At 42.2% G+C, this 23,275-nt stretch overlaps 1 protein-coding gene across 2 annotated transcripts in view; it reads right to left on the reverse strand.

Annotated features, from left to right (window-relative positions):
- Positions 1-236: 236 nt before the first annotated feature.
- The window catches only part of LOC126985848 (R-spondin-3-like), a 29,127-nt gene continuing 6,088 nt past the window's right edge, over positions 237-23,275 (reverse strand). For both annotated transcript variants that reach the window (XM_050841308.1, XM_050841307.1), the window contains 3 exons: positions 5,709-5,897; positions 2,852-2,956; positions 237-1,993 (listed from right to left, as the gene is read on the reverse strand). In XM_050841308.1, coding sequence (XP_050697265.1) covers positions 1,137-1,993; positions 2,852-2,956; positions 5,709-5,897 — 1,151 coding nt within the window. In that variant the 3' untranslated portion in view covers positions 237-1,136. The remainder of the gene's footprint in view (positions 1,994-2,851; positions 2,957-5,708; positions 5,898-23,275) is intronic.

The raw sequence follows: 23,275 nt of genomic DNA on the forward strand, positions 1-23,275 counted from the left end.
TTTGCTTTTTCTCTTTACTCATGCACTTTTTCTTTAGTCACCCACTTTATTCATCTAATTTTCTTGACTCGTTTTCTTTACTCACCCAATATTCATCTAATTTTCTTGACTCGTTTTCTTTACTCACCCAATATTCATCTAATTTTCTTGACTCGTTTTCTTTACTCACCCAATATTCATCTAATTTTCTTGACTCGTTTTCTTTACTCACCCAATATTCATCTAATTTTCTTGACTCGTTTTCTTTAGTCACCCACTTTATTCATCTAATTTTCTTTACTCATTGTCTTTACTCATCTACTTTTTCTTTACTCACCCACTATTCATCTAATTTTCTTGACTCGTTTTCTTTAGTCACCCACTTTATTCATCTAATTTTCTTTACTCATTTTCTTTACTCATCTACTTTTTCTTTACTCACCCACTATTCATCTAATTTTCTTGACTTGTTTTCTTTACTCACCCACTGTATTCATCTAATTTTCTTGACTCATTTTCTTTACTCATGCACTTTTTCTTTACTCACCCTCTATATTCATCTTTTTCTTTACTCATACACTTTTTCTTGACTCACCCACTATATTCATCTGATTTTCTTGACTCATTTTCTTTACTCTTGCACTTTTTCTTTACTCATCCACTGTATTCATCTCATTTTCTTGACTCATCTAGTTTTATCATTATTTTTCTTCTCTCATTCAACCTTCTTAACTCATATAATTTTCTTATACTTATTCACTTTTCTTTACCCTTCTTTTCTTTACTCATCCAACATACTCATCTATTTTCTTTACTCATATGTTTTTCTTTACTCATCCCTTTTTCTTTTCTCATCCATTTTCCCTTATGAATTAACTGTTTTCTCATCCAATTTCACACTCAGTTGCTTTCTTCGGATTTCTTTTATTTATCCAATTATTTTTAACTCATCGTTTTTTTTACTCATTCGTTTTAGAGTGGCTCATCAAACAACACTCCTTTTTTCTTCACCTTTCAACACTCATCAATTTTGACACCGCACACACTTTCCCCTCTCACAATAGTTTTTTCTTTCTGTTTTCCCTCTTCTTCCAGCCTTGACAGAAACACACTCATCTCCTTCACACGCATAACTCTCTTCTTTATCAATTTTCCGTTCACCCAATCTTGGCATGCCGCACTTTCTTCCCCCTTACGTACACCGGTTTCCTCCGTCTGTACGAGCTAGACTGCTTGAACCTCGCCATTTCCCGAGGCCTGTTGTTGTAAAAGAATTTCTGGCCGTCCACTTGAGTTGATGAGCCTGACAGGTGTGAGTTGCCCTCCTGCCCTTCTTCTCCCAGCAGTGACAGGTCTATCATTTGCGTCGTGGTTGGCGTCTCTGTGGTTACCGGCAGAATGGTAGTGGTGGTGGTGGTGTTGGTGATCAGGGTGGTGTTGGTGGTGGTGGTTGTGGTTAAGGTGGTGTTGGTGATGGTGGGTGTTCTTTTCTTCTCTCTCCTCCTCCCACCCCACCTCCTCTCCTTTCTCCTTCCTCTTCTCCCTCCTCTTCCTCTTTGTCTGCACTGCCTCCTCCTGTTTATCACGTCCTTCCGTCTCTCCTTATTCCTGTTTCTCTTTCTGTTTTGTCTCTCCGTGTCCTTCATCCCAAGTTTGTGCTTCCTTCTCCTCCTTCGTCTTCTTCTGCATGGCCTTAGTCGACCTCTCTTTGAAGATGGGGACGAGGGGGTTGCTGGGGTAGGGACAGAGGGATCGGGACTTGGGGATGGTTGTGGTGTGGGGATGATAGTTGGGGAAGGCAGTGTTGTGTTAGGGGTTGTGGAGGTGTTAGTGACTGTGGTGAAGGGTCTGAACGGGGAGGTTATCATTATCTGTATGCCCTCCTCCTCTGCCTCCTTCTCCTTCTCCACCTCCTCTGTTTTTGTCTCCTCTTCGTCCCCGTCTTTCCTCCTCTCGTCGTCTGTTGTCGTCGTGTGCTCTGTTGTGGTTCCCAGCTTTTGCGTCTTGTTCTTACCTGTGAAAAGGTGTATAGGTATTTAACACACACACACACACACACACACACACACACACACACACACACACACACACACACAGGAAGGTGCTTGAGAGGCGTAAAAAAATATAGCTTCCTGCAAAGAAACATAGAGGTTTGGAATAGACTAAGTGAGGAAGTAGTATCAGGGAAGAGTGTGCACAACTTTAAGGAAAAACTAGACAAGTACAGATATGGAGACGGGACCACACGAGCGTAACCCCAGGCCCTTTAAAATTACAACTAGGTAAATACACACACACACACACACACACACACACACACACACACTGAAGTTTAAGTAATGGCATAATATAGATGAGTTGCATTGTTGGATTTTTTATAAGCTTGATGCAGTTCATGAAAATATAAATAGGTTGCAACAAATACGTAAACATACACACACAATTTTTAGGGATTAACATGATATAGATAGGTAGAATATTGGACTGTAGGAGCTTAATTGGTATTCTCATGGCAATATAAACGCCCAGTAGCAAACACACTGTAAGCCTCGTAAGAAGTAATCGTGTCAAATAAAGCGTGTCAAATAAAGCGTGTCTTCTATTCATAATTTCATGCACTCCAGATTTAAGATATTTATTTTGTACATATGTTAGTTTCCATCCTTTAAGAATTCAAACTTTCCTTTCTTTAGAGGATGATGATTTTCTGTTTGCATGATTTCAGGTTATATTTTGGTTTTCTGTCTCCATGAATTCAGGTTGTTGTATGATTTTCTGCACAAATTCAGACTCTATTGAATTTCACATGCAATTGGATTCAGATTACTGTGTTTTATTGTAGGCATGAATACACCTCCCCCTGTACACCCACCTGGCGACTCCCTGATGCACCTGCCAAAGTAGTTGAAGTAGTGTTGCTGGCAGGTGGAGCAGTAGTGGGGGCCCAGGCACTCCTCGCAGCCCAGCATGGTGCACTCTGCGGGGGAGGGAAGGGGGAAGCTTAGAGGGGGAGAAATTTAAGGAGGATGTTTTATAGCTAGGTTTTATTGATTTAATTCTATATATTTGTTTATCTTTTATGGTGCTGGTCCCTTTCCTATCCTGAGTACCCCATGGAAGGATCTTTCAACTTGCTCAAGCCATGAACTCCGAGGGCATCCCCTTGGTTTCGCCCTTTGGCTTTACAGAAACAACCCAGTGAGAGTTGGCCTCTTGGCAGTGTGCTACATGTCTGTATAGCCAGAGCTGGCATTCATAGATTATACAAGTAAAAGGCCTCAAAAGATTCTAACAGAAATTGATGTTTGACAGTCATTCCTGCGACATCTCATGATTCTGCTCTGGCACTTATTACCAAAGGCATCAGTCCGAGGGGAGGCGGTGGCTGAGTGGTCACAGTGTCCAGGAGGATGCAGGTTCACATCCCATTCACTGCTACAAACAAACTGGCAATTTTTCAGTCATTGCCGATTGGTCTAAGGGCAGCTTTCACAGTCACTTCGTTTGTTTTGAGCGTTACCAATGGCTGTTATGGCCGCTATAGTATTTCCACGTAAAACTGGCCAATGGGGTAGTGGCGGCTGCGGGGTTAGCCTAGCCCCGCACCTTGCCACACACTCTCAACACCTCTCGCTTCCTCTGCAGCCGCCACTACCCCATAGGCCAGTTTCACGTGCAAAACTATAGCGTCGATCGCCGCCATTGGTAATGATCAAAACAAACAAAGTGACTGTGAAAGTGGCCCTAAGACTACCGGGTGCTGTCTGAAGACGACCTATCAACCCTCACTCTAGATTCCCTAAAAGAGGATCAATAATAGCTATAGGAGGGCTGCACTAGCCAAGCAGGATGACTCCACTAAAACACTTGCCTGCACCATAACAGGCTGAGGCTGACCACCTGGCCCACCAAAAAAAATACTGCCACCATAAACAAAATGTACACAAACAAAAACAAACAAACTAGCAAAAAAACTTTGTATAGTTGTTGTGGTTGTGTGGTCCCCTTTCCCTATCCATAACGGGACAGTCAGACCCCTCTTCCAGTCAGGAGGAATGATGTACGTATAGTTGTTACAGTTCTACAGTCCCCTTTCCCTATCCATATAGGGACAGTCAGCCCTCTCTTCCAGCCAGGAGGAATGATAACAGATTACCACACGGCATTCAAGACTGCAAGCAACCTGTGAATCATGGTTTCACCTCCAGCTTTCCCCAGCTCTGCACTGATGTTAAAATTATCAGGTGCCTTCCCACCCCTTAACCTTGCCACAGCCTCTCTGGCCTCATCAAGAGAGGGTCGGCGTTTGTTAAAAGTGGATCAGCATATGCCATTTGCAACCCAGCAGGTAGTAGCTACCCATTTGGAGGGTCTGCCACATGCAAATGCTCAAGGTACTCAGCCCTGTGATCTCTCCGCCCATTCATGTCTGGCACGAGGCAGCCATATGCTGTTTGGATAGTGCAGACAACTGGGTACAGTAAAGTGTAAAGTCTACGCAACACACTGCTTCTGTAAAGTGAACCAATAAAGAGGCTGAAAGCTTGAACACAGGGGAGAGAAGGGAGTGTTAATGTTACTTTATTCATTTCTACTCATGCATTTCCTCTCTGCAGTATAGGGGATGAGGCAGGGACGACAAAGCATACTTGGGAGAACATGTGCTGTAGTGTGACAAATTAACACAGAAAGAATGACCGAGCTATAAAAAGAAATAGTTACTAATTTTGGTCTCTACTTGCCTAAATTAGTACATCCTTCATGCCCTCAGGAGGTGTTTGAGTCATGCCTTTAATTGTCCCCTGGAATATTGAAGAGTGGTGGTTTGTGTGTTTAATGTGAGTTTACCCACATGAATACAAAGATTGACACTCCTTTTTTGGTTTGTCCATCTGAATACCAATGAGAGAGAGAGAGAGAGAGAGAGAGAGAGGGGAGGTGGGGAGAGAGGTAGCAATGGCTTTTTTTGTGTAGAAGACTGTATGTTAATCCCTGTTTTCCTCCTTTGTCTACTTCCCCATAACTCTTCCATTTCCTCTTATTTATCTGAATCCTTTCTGTAACCTCTGGTCGGTATTGAAAGACACTTTGGCTTCTCATATCAGCTATTTCTAAAGGTCAAAGAGGGGGTCAGTCGGGTTCTAATGAGCGTTTCTACAGGTTCAAGGTACAAAGGAAGGGTCAAATTACCACCAGGACCATAAAACTACTCCTGGAAATGCCCACAACTCCTATGAAAGCCTTGTCAAATATGAGTTCTTGGACGATGAAATGTCTTAAAATACGATCCTCTGTCTCATTTATCCCTCCCTCTCATTGCCTCTTATCTGACAGTCAACACTAACGTCAGCGACTCCAGTCTTTTCTTCCTCTTCTCTGTCATTTCTTCCTCATCTCTCCTCCGCTTTCTCATATCTTCTTTTCCTCCTCTCCATCTCTTCCTCTTCTTTCCTCCTCTCTTCGTCTTCTTTCCTTTTTTTCCTCCTCTCTTACTCTCCTTTCCTCCTTTTCTTCTTTTCCTTTTCTTCCTTCTTTTGTCTTCCTTTTCTCTCCTCACCTCCTCTCTTCTTCTCCTCTCTCACTTCTCTTCCTTCTTGTCATCCTCTCTTCTCACCTCTTCCTCTTTTCTCCTACTACTCTTCCTTTTTCTCTTCCTCTTTCTCTTATCACCTTTCTCTTCTTTTCATCCCCCTATCCCCCCGTTCCTCCCCCCTCACCCCAACACTCACTGCTGCAGAAGCCGTTCCTCTTCTTCTTGACCTTGAAGAAGCCTCGGGGGCAGGTCTTGGTGCAGGAGGCCGTCTGGCGCACCCCGTCCCGCTGCAGCACCAGGAAGAAGGGCGGCTCACACGCCAGGCACCCGTTGACAGGGGAACACAGCCGACACCCACGCCCACACCCAGTGTCAACCATCACGCCTGCAGGGAGGGAGGGAGAAGGAAAGTTAGGCAGGTGTGGGTGTGTGTAGGGGGGACAGAAGGAGAAAGATTAACATGCAGTTATATAGATTAACATAGATATTCAGACCACATTGACCCTATGGTCCAGACTAGGTGGTCATGTCTAGAGGTGCATGATTGGGGTCGCCTGAAAAAAAGGTTGGGAACCACTGCATTCAAATTTCAACTGCCATCTGCCTCATGCAGGGCTCCAGCCGCTCCACCTCCACGAAGCTCAGTTTTTTTTTCGCTCAATGTAAACTTCAGCCCCTGATGTTTTTCTCTTAGCCCCAAATGTTTTTGAACCCTAGAAACGCCCCTGGTTAGAGGGAAAAACAAACTAAATGTAGGAAGATAAAAGAGGAAAGGTTGACTGGGAAAATATTAAATGAAAGGAGGGAAGGATTAAAGAAAAAGGTTTTGATATCAATCTTGATTTATTTTCTTGAGCTGCTTTGCCACCATCATTTAAACACAGTACTTGTTATGATAATCCTCAATGCAGTAGATTTATTTTTATATTAACATAGACAGGAATGCAATGTTAATGCTCCCAGTTATCTTTTATTGTTGTGACTGCTGATGCCAGTAAACAGTATTAACAAGTGATGATAATGCCAGGATGTAATGTTAGTCTTATAGATGCACCTGTCTGTGTAAGCTGCTTTAACAGTGTGTGTGTGTGTGTGTGTGTGTGTGTGTGTGTGTGTGTGTGTGTGTGTGTGTGTGTTTACCTGGTTGTATTTTGAGGGTATCAGGACACCTCTCCTCCCGAAATTGACCTATCTTTCGGCCACTCCTCTAAGTCTTTTTAGAAGCAGTGAGTAACAGGCCTTTTTTTCATATTAGTTTCCTTTTTTTTATATCCTTGAACTTTGCTGTAAAAAAAAAAAAAAATTACACACATACGTTTAAAGTTTTTCACTGACGGGAGGGGTTACCGTTCCCCCTTGAGCAAGTGTAAGGTGTACGTGTGGTGGGGGTGGGATGTGTGAGCTGTCAGTTGTGTTTGTCTGTCTGTCCCTTAACTCTGCCATCACCTTCACTCACTTAACGACAGGTAACGCCTATCCATCCTTTGCTATCTCTCTCTTTCTCTCTCATATTCTTTGTCTAGCATATTTTCATTTTTATTATTTTTATTTGTTACGCCTCTTCATCCTGTAATATGTTTCTTCCCTCTGTCTGTTTCTCCTTATTCGTCTTTTTCATTTCCTTTCATCCTCTCATTTCTTTCTTTATTATGTGGCATTTTCCTTCTGTCTCCACTTTTCTTCCTTCTTTCTTTTCTTTCTCAACTCCTGCAATTTCCTTTATGTCTTTCTTCTTTTCCTACATCCTTAATTTCTTTCTTTATTATGTGGTATTTTCCTTCTGTCTCGACTTTTCTTCCTTCATTCTTTTCTTTCTCAACTCCTGCAATTTCCTTTATGTATTTCTTCTTTTCCTACATCCTTAATTTCTTTCTTTATTATGTGGTATTTTCCTTCTGTCCACTTTTCTTCCTTCATTCTTTTCTTTCTCAACTCCTGCAATTTCCTTTATGTCTTTCTTCTTTTCCTACATCCTTATAATTCTTCCTCCATTCTTTCTTTTACTTGGATCCTTATCTCTCTCTCTCCCTCTCTCTTGTTTATCTTCCTCCATTCGTTCTTCTCTTGTCTAGCATTTCCCTCTTCCCTGTTTCTTTGCTGCACTCCTCACTTCTTTCTTTCGTTCATTTTCTTGTCATCCTTCCTGATTCCCTTTCTTCTTTTTATCTACACATCTTCATATCTTTTCTTATTTACCCTCCTCTTTTATGCCAGTATTCTTTTCCTTTAATTTTTAGCTGTTTTTTTTTTTTCTTCATTTCGACGACTCCTTCCATCTGTTTTGTCTTCTTTCTTTCTTCCTCTTTCTTCCTGTCTTCATCTCACCCTGTCACTCATCTTTCCTTCCCTCCAATTGTTATTATATATTTTCCGTTGCTCCTTACTTTAATGGCTATTTCCCTTTTTTTTCATTCTTCTTTGCCTCTTGCTTTCCTCGACTGCACTTCATCTATTTATTAATTATTTCCTTTAGGTCCGTGCACAGACCCCCCCCACCGTTTTAAAAAGGAGGAGGAGGAGGAGGAGTGATTAAAAGAAACATCGAGCCAAAATAACATAAGGAAACCACAAAGCAAAGATCTTAAAAAAAATAGTTTGTGTGTGTGTGTGTGTGTGTGTGTGTGTGTGTGTGTGTGTGTGTGTGCCATGACCTTCCTTAAGATTGACAAGGGAGTGGATGGAGGAGGCAGTGGCGTCTCAGGGTTAAGCTCCAATACAGGCCTCGCTATGAAGAATTTCCAAGGTTGCGCACGACGAAGCCGGCAATGTAGGCAACTGCTTCCTCCTACATGCGTTACTCTCCCCCCAAAAAGCGCAGCAGACAGGGATCTTTCTTGAGTTTTTTCTTCTTCATACACGTTGACATGTCCATCCAGCAGGCTAATGGTATGCTGAATGCAGTGTTGCCAGATGGTGCAGAGGAAATTTCAGCGAGCAGCGGGCTTTTTTTTTTTATTATTGTCTTTTTGATGCCCTTGAGCTGTCTCCTTTGTTGTAAAAAAAAAGATTATTTGGAGAAAATTCAGTAGGTAGGTAAAAATTCGGCAGACGCACTTTAATATATGTGTAGTGGTTCTTGTGATATATGTTATGTAGATAAAATTAAGTTAAAAAGCATTATATCAGTATTTTTTTATGACTGATGAAAATTTGGAAAAGCAATATACAAATTATTCATGAGATTGATAAGTTATTTCTGAGATTCATCAAAATTTCAGTAAATCATGATATTATGGTAGATCTGGCAACACAGGCTGAATAAATGAATGAATGAATGAATGAAGAGAGCAGACAGGGTTGGGTCAAGTAGTGTATGGTCTGATCAGGGCTGGGCAAGGGAGCGGCGGCTGTCACCTGCTTTCAGATTGACCTCACTTTTTTCCGCTCCCCGACCTCTCCTCCCATCCAACCTTCATAGTGCGTGCATCCTTGTGAAGTTTAAGGCAAGAAGTTTTGTGTTACCTGCTCTTCCATGTCTTCATGTTTCCACCACTAGTCACTTGTAATTAAAGAGAATTAGGAGAGAGAAAAAGATGTGTTAATCCATTCTTCCTTCTCTTTACTTCCTCCTCCTCCTCGTCCTCCTCCTCTTCCTATTCCTCCTCCTATTCCTCCTCCTCCTCCTCCTCCTCCTCCTCCTCCTCCTCCTCCTCCTCCTCCTATTCCTCCTCCTCCTCCTCCTCCTCCTCCTCCTCCTCCTCCTCCTCCTCTTCTTCCATGACATCTTCTCTATTTTACTTAATAAGCGGGTGTAATTGGAGGAAGAATTGTCTTTTGTATTTTTTTTTTCGTTTTTTTTTCCTGCGGTTACTCTTTTTGTGGGAGTATACGGTCATGTTTTTTTTCTTTTTGTTTCTTTCTCTAATTTCTGTTTCGTTTCTTCCTTTAGTTATGTGTTTGAGGAAAGAATTTGTTGTTTTTTCTGTTATTTTCTATTATTTGCTATTATTTTTCTATTATTTTCTATTATTTTCTATTATTTTTTCTATTATTTTCAATTTTTTTATTTTCCCTATTTTTTCTATTATTTTCTATTTTTTCTATTTTTTTCTATTTTTTTCTATTATTTTCTATTATTTTTTTTATTATTTTTTCTATTATTTTTTCTATTATTTTTTTATTATTTTCTATTATTATTTCGTTCCTTCCTTTATTCATGTGTTTGAGGAAAGAATTTGTTGTTTTTTCTATTATTTTTTGTTAATTGTTCGTGCGTCATTTTTGTCTCATTTATTTATTTATATTGTCTTTTTAATCTTCATCTTACATATATTTATCATTTATCATCTTATTTATTTATCTTTACTTATTCTTGTCCTTAATTATTATCTTTTATCTTTATTTTTTATTGTTTATCTAATTGTTCATATTTCATTCACTTCTCGTTTTCCTTTTTGTTTATTTTTTCGTTGATTAACTGTACATCATTGGCATATCCTATTTTTTTAAGGGGGTGGAGGGGGGGGGGGGGGCGAGGAGATAATTAGCATGTCTTCCATTTTTTTTTGATTTCGTGTATGTCATTATCTCGTCTATCTGTTTTCTTCTACGCCTTTTCTTTATTTTCTTGTCTATTTCTTGTGCAGTCACGCCCCTCAGGAAAGGTACAGGTTTTCTCTTCTTGGCCAGCAATTATCTTTTCATGTTCCTTCCTTTTCCTTTTATTTTCTGTTACACGGTTTTCAGTCTTCTTTATTTGTGTGTGTGTGTGTGTGTGTGTGTGTGTGTGTGTGTGTGTGTGTGTGTGTGTGTGTTCCTTATATATCTTTTACCAAGTCTTTTGAGGCGAATTTACTTCCTAACTCCTCTGTTCCCTTATTACGCGCCTTGATTACTGCCTAACTTTCCTGTCTAATTACCTGTGGGTTGTTTTTTGCCTCCTCCGGGCCGCGGGCAGGTGTGTGTTTCAGGTGTGGTCTAGCCGCCGTGGTTTGGGAGGTGAGTGTTCTTGCCTATGTGGTGAACAGGTGAAATTACACACACACACACACACACATATGCACACTCATTCACTCATTGTGTGTGTGTGTGTGTATGTGTGTGTGTGTACCAACTTTTCATTGTGTTTTGTTTTGCTTTTATCTGTTTATATTTATCTGTTTATATCTATCTACCTGTCTATCTTTATATCTATCTATTTATCTATCTCCTTTAACTTTCCACTGGTCTTTTGTCAATAGCCTTCTCTCTCTCTCTCTCTCTCTCTCTCTCTCTCTCTCTCTCTCTCTCTCTCTCTCTCTCTCCAACACAGGTAGGTAACTTCAGCTCTGATGTCACCTGCCTAACAACATAATCACAGCATGTCACCTGAATACAAATAAAACACAGACGTGCAGGTGCATAATTGAATAGGTTAATGACCCGAGTGAACTGTAGTTATATTGTTGGTGTTTGAAGCTACTTTTCTTTTTTTCTCCATTTCAAGAAGGAATAGGAGGGTGATACTGGACCTGTCATTCTCTTTATCTCCACTTCAACTTAATATAGAATAGATAGAATGGTAGTATGCCTAGGACAGGAGGAATTTATAGTAGTAGTAGTAGTAGTAGTAGTAGTAGTAGTAGTAGTAGTAGTGGTTAAGTAAAAAAAATATATCGGGTGTCATGTTTCTTATCATTTCCATCTCGTTCATAGCCCAGAACAGGTGTGATTAGATCTATGTTATATTTAAGTGACTTTGACTCCTCTCTATGTTTAAGGAAAGGAAAGAGAAAGTATTATTTTAGCTTTTATCCCCTTCGTCTGTATTTCTTCCTATAATCAAAAGACGGAATGGGAGACAGCTCAGAACAAAAATAAAGAGCTATATATATGTTATGTGACTTTGACTCTTCTTTCTTTGCGCTCCGCTGCGATTAGCACGGATTTGGCCTTCAGTGGTAGCCAGGTAACATATACTCCCAGGTCTTTCTCTGCCTCTGTGGTGGATAGTAGAGAGTTTCCCATGTGGTACTGGTATGCTGGCTAACCTCTCCCAAGGTGCAGGACTTTACATTTTTCTTCATTGAATTGTAGCAGCCACTTTTTGCTCCATTCCTGTAGCTTGGTGATGTCTTCTTGTAGGAAGTCTGCAGTCAAGGGGTTAAAGAACGATCGGAAAGAGCAATATTTTAGCTTAGCCTTCTCATCTCTCATTCCTATAAATAAAAGACGTAGTAATAGGCAGTCCATAACATAAGTAAAGGGTTTTATATCATGTATGTATTAAACGTCTTCAGCCCGTGTGTTTGAACGTATCCGCACCCCAGTTAGCATGTTTAAAAAGCCCCTCGTAGGCGTTCCTGGGATTTTCATGGACTGGTGGAAAGGAAAAATATACCTAAACAGAAAAAAAGGAATAAGGGACAAAACGGAAGAACGAAGAACATAAAGATAATATAGATGATGATGGAAAGGAAAAAGAGATAAGTAAGGAGAGAGAAAAGAGGAAGGAAATGAGGGAAGAGTTAAGGGGCTATCACACTGGGCAAATTTCCGTGGATCTTCAGTCAAACCACGATTTCCGCTGGCGTGGTTTTCATTTATTTCTTGTTATTGCTGCTGCTGCTGATGATGATGATGAGTAATACCGCCGTCATTCAAGGAAATCTACCGTAGCTTTGGAAGATCGTGGACGCGTCAGAAAACCACGGAAATATGAGAACCACGCCAGCGGAAATCGTGGTTTGACTGAAGATCCACGAAAAATTTGCCCAGTGTAATAGTCCCCCCCAAAAAAAATCTCTGTAGCCTTAGGGAATAGTCGTAATGTGAGCCCGATACGTTTAAGAATATGGAGCGTTGACTCTTCTCTCTCTTTAAGGATAGAAAGGAAAGGGTCTCACTTAGCCAGTCATCCTCATATCTACACTTCCATCCCCCCTTTTTTTTTCTTTTTTACAGCAAAGGATTCAGTTCAAGGGCATAAAAAAAAGGAAACATATATGAAAAAAAAAAACCGTTACTCAAAATCCCCTCTACTCTCTCTTTAAGGGGCAGAATAATGGTAAGCCTCCACATCACTAAATTATAGGTACATTAAGTACATTACAGTCTATTTTCTCCTTCTCTCCGTAAAGAAAGAAAAAAGAAGGGCTGCTATTTCACCTGCCATCCTCCTTATCTCTACTCTTCTCTTTACCTGATTGACGCTAACAAGTGGTAGTAGGCCCATATTTACCTCTCCTACTCGTGTCTGTTTTAAGTGGTGGGGTGACGTGGATGGTTATTTGTTCGTCTTTGTCACCCTTATCTGTGTCTCTATCTATCTCGTCTACAGGCCAGCTATTCTACTTGTCTCACTCACTCTGCTGTTATCTGTGCTATCTCTCTCTCTCTCTCTCTCTCTCTCTCTCTCTCTCTCTCTCTCTCTCTCTCTCTCTGTTTCGGTATTTATCTATTTTCATTTCGTTATTTTAAGTGTAATCTAAGCTCTAGTGTATTATTTTTTCACTACTACTACTACTACTACTACTACTACTACTACTACTACTACTACTACTACTACTACTACCACTACTACTACTACTACTACCTCTATTACCATCCCTCCTCTACTGTAAAAAAATTGCTACTATATCTGCTACACTGTTACAGAACCCCAAACCACATTCTCACGGCTCTCCTGATAGTATCTTCTCCTCTTTTCCTCCTCTCTCCTCTTTTCCTCCTCTCTTCTCCTCCTCCCCACCTCCACTCTCCCCTTACCTATCTGATGCCTCTCCTCCACTTCTACCCTCTCCCTTTACCTGCCTCTGGCCTCACCTGTCCTAATCTGAGAAAAAATCTTGGCCCACTTGTCACCAGAGTTGTCCCTATAATTGGGATTCCGGGATGTCGATGTGTGTGTCTGTGTGTGTGTGTGTGTGTGTGTAGTCACCCTCACCCAGCTAACAGAAAGGCAGGTAGACGAAGTAGCTCATTTCAGAAGCATAGAAAAGGAGAACATCAATATTTTTCTCAGGTTATTGCTTTCCCACTTTGGTTCACCTTCCTCGACGCCGCCCTGACTCTTGCATGTAATGTCACTCTTCCCGGGTCCTGGATTGCTCCCCCTCCCTCCCACCCGATTACCCTGGTGTGTCTTAAGGTGGGACTCGATCTCCTATTTCGAAAGGTGTTGAGTTTGAAGAAGGTTTCGGGGAGGATAGAAATGTTGTGTTGTTGATAGTGTGTCTTCTTGTTGTTGTTGGTTTTGCTGTTTAGTTTTCTTATTGGTTTGATTGGTATTGCCGTTGTTGTTGTGATTTGTATTATTTATTTTCTTTAGTACAAATAGGAAGCCACTAGAGTTTACAGTTGAGAGAGAGAGAGAGAGAGAGAGAGAGAGAGAGAGAGAGAGAGAGAGAGAGAGAGAGTAATGGCTCATTGATGCCATTGTATTTTTTTTCTTGCTGATTGTTGTGATCTGGATTTACTTGTCACTTTTCCGGACAGGTTAGGCGGTAGTTATGTGTGTGTGTGTGTGTGTGTGTGTGTGTGTGAGTGTGTGTGTGTGTGTGTTGATTTTCATCATTGACAATTTACAGGGTTGAGTCAGGGTCAAATTTTCTGCCCATCTTGGTGTCTTGGGTTTGCCTTCATCGCTGTTCGGTTGTTTTGTTGTCAGTTTGCGGTTCGTTAGCGTGGCGGTGGTGAGGATGGCTGTGATCATGTAATCCCTTTTGGACAGAGTGGAATCTAAGGCTCTTCGTCTCATCAGCTCTCCTTCTCATACTGACAATCTCCTACCTCTTAATTCCGCCGCAGTGTTGCATCTCTTTCTATCTTCTATCGATATTTTCATGCTGACTGCTCCTCTGAAGCTTCTAACTGCATGCCTCCCCCCATCCCGCGTTCCCGCTGCACTCGACTTAACATAAGAACATTAGAACGTAAGAACATACGGACTTTCTACTCTTGCTCATCCCTATAGTATCCAAATCCCTTTTGCGCGAGTTAACCAGCATCTTCATTCTTTTACCCTTCCGCTGGTAAACTCTGAAACAGCCTTCCTTCGTCTGTACTTCCTCCTGCCTTCGACTTGAACTTTTTCAAGAGGAGAGTATCAAGACACCTCTCCATCCGAAACTGACCTCTCCTCAGGCCTCTCCTTTGCTCTTTTAAGAACATAAGAACGTAGGAATCTGCGAGAGGCCGGTAGGCCTGTACAAGGCAGCTCCTCTAAACCTAAGCTCCCCTGAATCTAACCCTACCTAATATCGCTATCCATGAAGTTATCTAATCTATTTTTGAATGTGACAATTGTATTGGCACTCACCATACATGACTGATCAGCCTATTCCACTCACCCACCACTCTGTTAGTAAACCAGTTTTTGCCTATGTCCCTGATGAATCTGAATTTATCCAGTTAAACCCATGAATACGTGTCCTAACCGGTTCTCTTACCAACAAAACCTTATTAATATCCCCCAGCGCTCAGCGGGCCTTCCTTTTTCTGGGTGTCATGCTCTTTAGTTGTTTTAATTGATGTAAAAAATCTGTTAGCGGCAGTGGTGGTGAAGGTGGTGCCGGCCTTAGCCTATTCTAGTGACTGACAAAAACAAGGCTTATAACATGGCAGCAGCCTCGGCCACGTCATTCCCTTAGGTTATGTTATGACGGCCTTAGCCTCTTCCTGTGACTAACAAAAACAAGGCTCGTAACATGATGCAGCCTCGCCCACATCCTTCCCTGAGGCTGTGTTACGATGCCTCCTCCTGATACGCCTTCGCCACACGGGATTGGGATGCAACGAACACTTTCTTCATCAACGTGTATATTTGATCGACTATCACCGAAAAATGACCAAATTGTCCTCCTTTCCATTGTGTTGCAGTTTTTTCGTAAGCTTAGAAAAAATGAGGTCCAATTTGATTCACTGATAAAATAAAACATTCTAGTGGCAGCGTTACTGGATCTCCCTTTCCTTTTTCTTCCTTACTCTTGGTTCCTCTTTCCTCCTCCCTTCCCTCCGATTTCTGACTTCTTCCTTCTCCCTTTCCCTCCCTTCTTCCCTAGCTTGGTTCCTCTTTCCTCCTCCCTTCCCTCCGATTTCTGACTTCTTCCTTCTCCCTTTCCCTCCCTTCATCCCTGCTTGGTTCCTCTTTCCTTCTCCCTTCCCTCCGATTTCTGACTTCTTCCTTCTCCCTTTCCCTCCCTTCTTCCCTAGCTTGGTTCCTCTTTCCTTCTCCCTTCCCTCCGATTTCTGACTTCTTCCTTCTCCCTTTCCCTCCCTTCTTCCCTAGCTTGGTTCCTCTTTCCTCCTCCCTTCCCTCCGATTTCTGACTTCTTCCTTCTCCCTTTCCCTCCCTTCTTCCCTAGCTTGGTTCCTCTTTCCTCCTCCCTTCCCTCCGATTTCTAACTTCTCCCTTTCCCTCCCTTCATCCCTATCTTGGTTCCCCTTTCCTCTCCTTATCCCTTTCTTCTTCCCTGCTCGCCTCCTCTAAGGGTTAAATGCTCTCTTGACAAAAAAGGCTAGTGTAAGATTCGGTTAACTGATGTGTGAATGCAAAGTTTACTGGTGCAGGCTGATACAGGTGCATAGTGCGTATACCAAGCGGATGGTGGACTGCAGATGGTGGGAATTAGCAGGGGCGACGGCCAGGTGAGTTCTGCCAAGGCCATCTAGAGGTCGCTTCGGTGCCGGTGCGTTGTGAAGCCTCGACTCTATGGGCCACTTTCACAGTTCCCCATGATTGGTTAGTAAGCTCCCAAACCAATACCAGAAGCTTTGAAATTTCCATGTATAGTGTCTGGTGTTTATATTTAAGTTCACAAATTTGATGAAACTATACAGGAAAAGTCTTGTGTATTTAGTGTGGCATCGAAGACCTCACCATTTTGGAGTGTATGGGATTCTATTGTTTGGTTCGGGCTGTTACGAAGACACTGTACTGGACTGTGAAATTGGCTCTATAACAAACACTCCTTGCAGCTAGAGGTAAATAATGTTACTTGCCTTGTTTTTTTTTACAACAAAGGAGACAGCTCAAGGGCACAAAAAAGGAAACAGTAATAAAAGAAGCCCGCTACTCGCTGCTCCTACAAAAAATAATCAAAAGAAGTGGCCGTAAGAGAGGTCAAAATTCCGTATTCTCAAACGCTTTCGGCTCTCACAACAAAAATATTAAGGCAACAAAGGAGGGTTCCCATGAGTGTATTTTCACGTTCACGGTACAGAAGCCTTGACAAACTATCACCAGGCTCATAAAACTACCCATGGAAGTCCCAACACAACCTCCTCTACGAAAGCCTTATCAAAAGTGTGTGTGTGTAAGCCCTGAAATGTTGAAGGGTTTTTACCATAGGAAGTTGTATTGGTCAGATTAGTTACTAGAAAGAAAACGAAAATGGTATACTGAAAGAAATCGAGCAGAAGCCAGTAGTACCGTAGCAAGATGTGACGTGGGAAGCGAGAACCACGGCAGAGCAATTTCTTAAGCGTTTTATTATCTTCGTATGTTTTTTTTAAAGGTAATCCTGTTGCGTTTTTATTGTGTTATTTTTTTTGGTTTAGTGGTAGTAATCTCCCTCTCTCTTCTCCTCCCCTCCCCCCCGAGAGAGAGGAGAAGAGAGGAGAGGAGGAGGAGAGAAGAGAAGGGAAGAAAAGAGAAGAATAAGACATAGATAGACAGAGAGAGAGAGAGAGAGAGAGAGAGAGAGAGAGAGAGAGAGAGAGAGAGAGAGAGAGAGAGAGAGAGAGAGAGAGAGAGAGAGAGAGAGAGAACACAGAGGGGAAAACATGGATGGGTAGTTCTAGTTTCGGACTAATTTTAGAAACCCAATCCCAGAAGGTGCTCATTTGTGGCTCGTCGACTTCTTTGCTCTTCCTTTTTAGTGTTTTTTTTGTGTGTGGATCAGTGGTTAAACACATAGTGGGTATTTTGAAGGCCTTATGCAGGTGGGGTCGGGAGGGTAGACGAAGAGGAAAAAAAGGAGTGAGGAGGAGGAGGAGGGAGGGAAAACTACGATGGGAGGTGATTTTGGAAGAGGAACAGGATGGGGAAGTTTGCAATGTACCATTTTCTGCCTATTGAAGTCTTGAAGAGAGGGAGAAGGGTAGGGATACAGAGAGAGGGAGAGGGAGCGGGAGGGCGAGTGATAAAATAATTATATTAGTCATGGGGAGGAAAAAAATAAGCTGCTGGTAAAACTGGCTCAGGTATTGTGATTCAAGTGTACGAAGGGATGGTGTTGGTCAGGTTTGAGATTTGTTAATACAGTGACCTTACCCTCATCGCCCCCCCCCCCCCCTGCCTTCCAATAATATGTATGATAATATGTATACGACGCCATGTAGCTCCTTTTTTTTACAACAAAGGAGACAGCTCAAGGGCACACAAAAAGGAAACAATAATAAAAAAAGCCCGCTACTCGCTGCTCCTAATACGCCATGAATACATAGCCCAATCAGTCAATGATGTGTATGACTGAGGAATAGTGTAATAAAGACCCGTATCCTCGGCTGCTCTCGTCCCACAACAACCATTTCCAAAGTCCAGGAAGGAGATTAGGGTCGATATTATCAGACACTTTGGCTTCTCACATCAGCTATTTCTAAAGGTCAAAGAGGGGGTCAGTCGGGTTCTAATGAGTGTTTCTTTAGGTTCACGATACAGAGGAGGGGTCAAACTACCATCAGGGTCATAAAGCTACTCTTGGAAATGCCCACAACTCCTGAGAAAGCCTTGTCAAATTGGTGTTCTTGAGCTACGAAATGTCTTAAGATACGACCCTTAGTTGTTTTCTCGAGTGTGTTTCATATTCGTGGTGCAGAAGCCTTGTCACACTATCACCAGGCTCATAAATTACCAATGATTTTTATATATATTTTTTTTACAGCAGAGGAGACAGTGCAAGGGCGTAAAAAAGAAGAAAACAATAATGAAAAAAAAAAAAAAGCCCGCTACTTACTGCTCCTGAATAGAGTAGAGTCGCAGATACTAAGACAACCTTTACCACAGCCTTGTCAAATGCTGGTGTGGAAAATAAAAGAAATATAGTCTTTAGAGAAAATGCTGAATTGCTCTTTGGTGCTCATAAAACAAGAGGGAAGCGGAAAGTGAGGACACGGGAGGGCTTGATAGGCTTGCTGCACCCCCTTTCCTATTGTATATACCTCACAGGGAGTGGCTTAAGCCCGTTTCGGCAGGCATCTACCCGCATATGTAAGTCTCTGCCTCCTACACTTGATCTTATAAAATGTAAAAAAATATCATCTTCTACAAGAGGAAATACGATGCTTGTAGGTGTATCAGTCTCTTGTAAATGTTGATATCCCAGGTGTATAAAATGTTTGATTGAGGAATAAATTTAATGATCGCATAAAGGGGTATTAAACTGGGCAAATTTTCCGTCGATCTTCAGTCAAACCACGATTTCTGCTAGCGTGGTACTCATTTGTTTCTTGTTATTGCTGCTGCTGATGATGATGATGGTAGTAATACCGTCGTCCTTCGGTGAAATCTACCGTAGCTTTGGAAGATCGTGGACACGTCAGAAAACCACGGAAATAGGAGAACCACGCCAGCGGAAATTGTGGTTTGACTGAAGATCCACGGAAAATTTGCCCAGTGTAATAGCCCGAAAAAAAAAAAAGAATGTCGGCCACTCTTGTGCTTCCGCGTGAAGATCCAGCACCGCGGCTTACATGAAAATCCTCCACCACACTCACCCTCTTGAAGGCTGGCGACCCCTTGTAGTTGGGATAAGAAATTATTACTCCGGAAAAGTGGAACGTATCTCTAAGCCTGACGCTGAAAACATAATGGTAAATATTTGATTCTTGCGCGGTTATTAGGTTCGGTAAATGTGTATCTGATGAGTCCAGTGGCTGAGTGTGTACATGTTGACCCTGATACATAAATGTGTCTGATAATAGTAACATCCGAGTATATTTCTTTGTTTCGGTTCATTGCAATAGCTAATAAAGGTGTTTCCGGTAACCGATAATTCAGTTAATTTGTTATTTCGCAATCTTCACCTCAGCACCTTGAGGGAGCAGCGCCATTGCGGGCTTTTTTGTTTCCGTTTTTTTCCCTCTTAGCGCTGTCGACCTGCCTCCATTTCTTAATTAAAAATCCACCTGAATGCGTGTTTGCTTATAATGATACCCAAGGGACTGTCCGATAATTGTTATTCTGGACCATATTCATGACTCCCGGGAATATGAATACCAATGCTAGCTAATATACATTATACACATCTGTATGCTACCATTGTGAAGTGGTTAGCATACTTAATTACGAATCCGTCGGCCTGGGTTCGAATCCCAGCCCGGGCAATCAGCGTGCAGTCCACCCGCCTGTTCCGCCTCCCTTTCTGGATGACCAAATAAATGGGTGCCTGGGGAAACTTGGGGAAGTTGAACTGTGGGAACCTGCCCTGTGTCGCGGGTATTAGGTTCTCACCCACCACAGGCTCAAGGGCCGAGGTGCTGGAGATGAGTTCCGCAATACTGTGTGGGAAGGATTGTTGATCTCTCTCTCTCTCTCTCTCTCTCTCTCTCTCTCTCTCTCTCTCTCTCTCTCTCTCTCTCTCTCTCTCTCTCTCTCTCTCTCTCTCTCTCAACACACACACACACACTCACACACACTTTATAAGAAGAAAGGCATGAAAAATGAAGATACACTCATTCGGAAATCAGACACAAGTGCATTGTCCACAACGGTGTGAATTGTATGAACTTTTATATATAGTTACTTTCTTAGCGAGCCACTCAGGAATTAAGAAAGCACATTGAAGGAGCAGCTACAAACACCTTCGGAAACCAGGGTAAGGAGTGCCTAGTGGTTGATAGTGGAAACTAACTTCACCTCGGCTGTGGGTGGTTTGTTACAAGTTTTTCCTCGGCTGGGCTCACTACTAAGGCATATACTAACATTAACTAGTAGAACAAGCACCCATTTGTGAAGACCCAGCGTTGGATTCATCATTCACAAGTGTAGTGTTTTCCCTTAGGCTTTAGCAAAAAACCTGCCTCTGTTCAGCAAAACCTAAACCAGTTGAACCTGTGCTGCCAAGGTTTAGGCAATACTGCTTTTTTTTCTTAATATTTTAACGGCATCCATAACTTTTTTTCTGTAGTGATTTTTTTTTGTGTGTTCTCAGAAACCCACTCAACAGGCGTCCCATTTTCATTTCTTTGTTTTCTTTTTCTTCATATTTTTCTTAATTTATTGTGTTGCGAAGTAGTACTTGTTATTTATTATTGTCTTTTCTAATTTTGTGTTGAATTTGCTGTAATACATAGTAAACCCTTGCATTTTTCTCCTTATTCTGTTCAGATATATATATATATATATATATATATATATATATATATATATATATATATATATATATATATATATATATATATATATATATATATATATATATATATATATATATATATATATATATATATATATATATATATATATATATATAAGTATCGGATGGCCGATAACCCGATTTTGTTATCAGCGATAAAGTATCGCAATAACTTATCGCGATAACGCCCAGCTATGTTAATATCTACGAACGTATCCACCCAGCCACCTACCCACCTTGTTACCTATCTGCCTACCTACCTACCTGTTTTCCCACGTTGGACGTACAACATTGGGAGGCTTTCTTGATGGGGCTTGCTAGTCGGCCCCATCTCGTGATGGCGTAGACCAGTGTTATATAGTGGCGCCATCTTGCTACTTACTGCACCTGCCAATATCTACCGTTGTCCATTTATACCTATCTAATGTTTCTCTTATTATTACCTGTCTTTTTGCTACGCCAGAACGCTATCATTAGTGCTTGACATGTTTGAAGTCCGTGCGGGAGTGTTGTGGCTGTGTGTTGCTGTGTGTTGTGCTATCTCTCTCTCGTGTGTTTGTGTGTGTGTGTGTGTGTGTGTGTGTGTCATCCAGGTAAGGCCCCAGGTGAAACAGGTAGCTAATTACGAGTTACACCTGTTCCCCCATCTCCCCCCTCCCCTCTTCCGTGCCTCAGGTATACGTGTTGCATGATTTCCTGCAGTTTAGGGAAGAACCGAGGAAGAGGAGGATGGGGCGGTGAGGGAATGATTGGAGTCGGTGTGATGTGTGTGTGTGTGTGTGTGTGCTTATTGGATTGGTTCTTGCGTGTCCGTGTGATAATTGTATATAATAAGCATTGCCCAATCCGGGTGGGCCTTGCTTTAATCAGAGAGAGAGAGAGAGAGAGAGAGAGAGAGAGAGAGAGAGAGAGAGAGAGAGAGAGAGGACAAGTTTTTTTTGAGAGTTTCAAGCAGGTTTTCTTTTTATTTCTATTTATCCTTTGTCTTAGGGCAGGTCAGTGTTTGTGTGTGTGTGTGTGTGTGTGTGTGTGTGTGTGTGTGTGTGTGTGTGTGTGTGTGTGTGTGTGTGTGTGTGTGTGTGTGTGTGTGTGTGTGTGTGTGTGTGTGTGTGTGTGTGTGTGTGTGTGTGTCTTGTTTATGGCCAATTTACGCATTTTCCCCTTTACATGTGTTTTGTTTACCTGGATTAGTATTTGCATGTATATAGGTGTATGTTTGTATATATGTATGTATGTATGTATGTATGTATGTATTTATGTATGCGTGCTTGCACACGCTGTCCGTTGATGCATGTTAAACACATTAAAGCAAAAAAATGCAAAAGTACCATGAACAATTAGGAGACAGGGATTACACTTCTGATGGCTAGGCGCAGAAATGGTAATGACGGGCGAGTGGAGCGCAGGCATTCATGACCAACATTAACCCAACGTGATCAATGCAACTGGCTGCTCCCCCACCCGGAGACCGGTCCGGCGTGTGGTTAGGTATTCGTGTGTATGAGCTGCTCGAGGTGTGGGCGGGTGCTGAGGGAAAGAGGGGGGGTAGGATGGGGGCGGCAAAGTAAATGAAGAGGGTAGGTGATGTGTGTGTGTGTGTGTGTGTGTGTGTGTGTGTGTTTGATAATAAATATAATTGTAATAAATTGTATACTTATCCCTTAGACTAAAATCTGACAAATGTCAAACAAGTAATAAAGTAAAAATTAGGTGTGTGGGCTCTAGTAGACCTGACGTTTGGTGTAGGGGGGAGGGGGGTGATGGGGGGGGGGGGCGATGGGGGACAGAGTAACTCAGAGTGCATGTTTCGCCAAGTAAGGGCTGTCTGTGGTCGGGGAGACTGATCCGCCTGTCGTATTTTATCAGATGACAAGCTTCACTTGGCGGGGTGTCGCTAGGGCACTCAGGGTACCCGGCATAGCACGCTGGTGGGATGCGAGCAGGTGAGATAAAGAGGGGAGGCGAGGAGGTGCCTGCGTAGCTCGGAGAGGGTGGATATAACCTGCTTGGGAGGTTCCTGTCTGGCTTAGTGGAGGGTGGTGTGCAGTGGTTGCCTGAGTGACGAGGCCGGCGTTGTTTCACGGTCACTGGAACGCCCATATTCCAGCATTAGGGGGGAGGGGGGGGGGACAATGGTTGGCGACTTTAGGTCCATTCCATTAAACGTTTCGGGCTCTCATTACGACTGTTTCCCAAGGCCACGGAGAAGATTAACCGGGTTTTCATGGTAGGTATTTTTTTTTTTTACAACTAAATAAACAGATCAAGGGCAACAAAAAAAGGTGTAAAAAAAAAAAAAAAAAAAGCCCGCTAATCGCCGTTCCCGTTTAAGATGTATAAGCCGCCTAGAACTATCACCGAGGTCACAAAACAGTCCATGAAAATCCCAGCAACTTTTCCGAGTCTTTTCCTGTTAAAATATACGGGCTCTAGGGTCATATTCTTAAACATCGGCGCCCAGACACGCATATTTGACAAGGCTTTCGTA

This window comes from Eriocheir sinensis, chromosome 60 (assembly GCF_024679095.1).
Source record: "Eriocheir sinensis breed Jianghai 21 chromosome 60, ASM2467909v1, whole genome shotgun sequence".
Classification (NCBI taxonomy): domain Eukaryota; kingdom Metazoa; phylum Arthropoda; class Malacostraca; order Decapoda; family Varunidae; genus Eriocheir; species Eriocheir sinensis.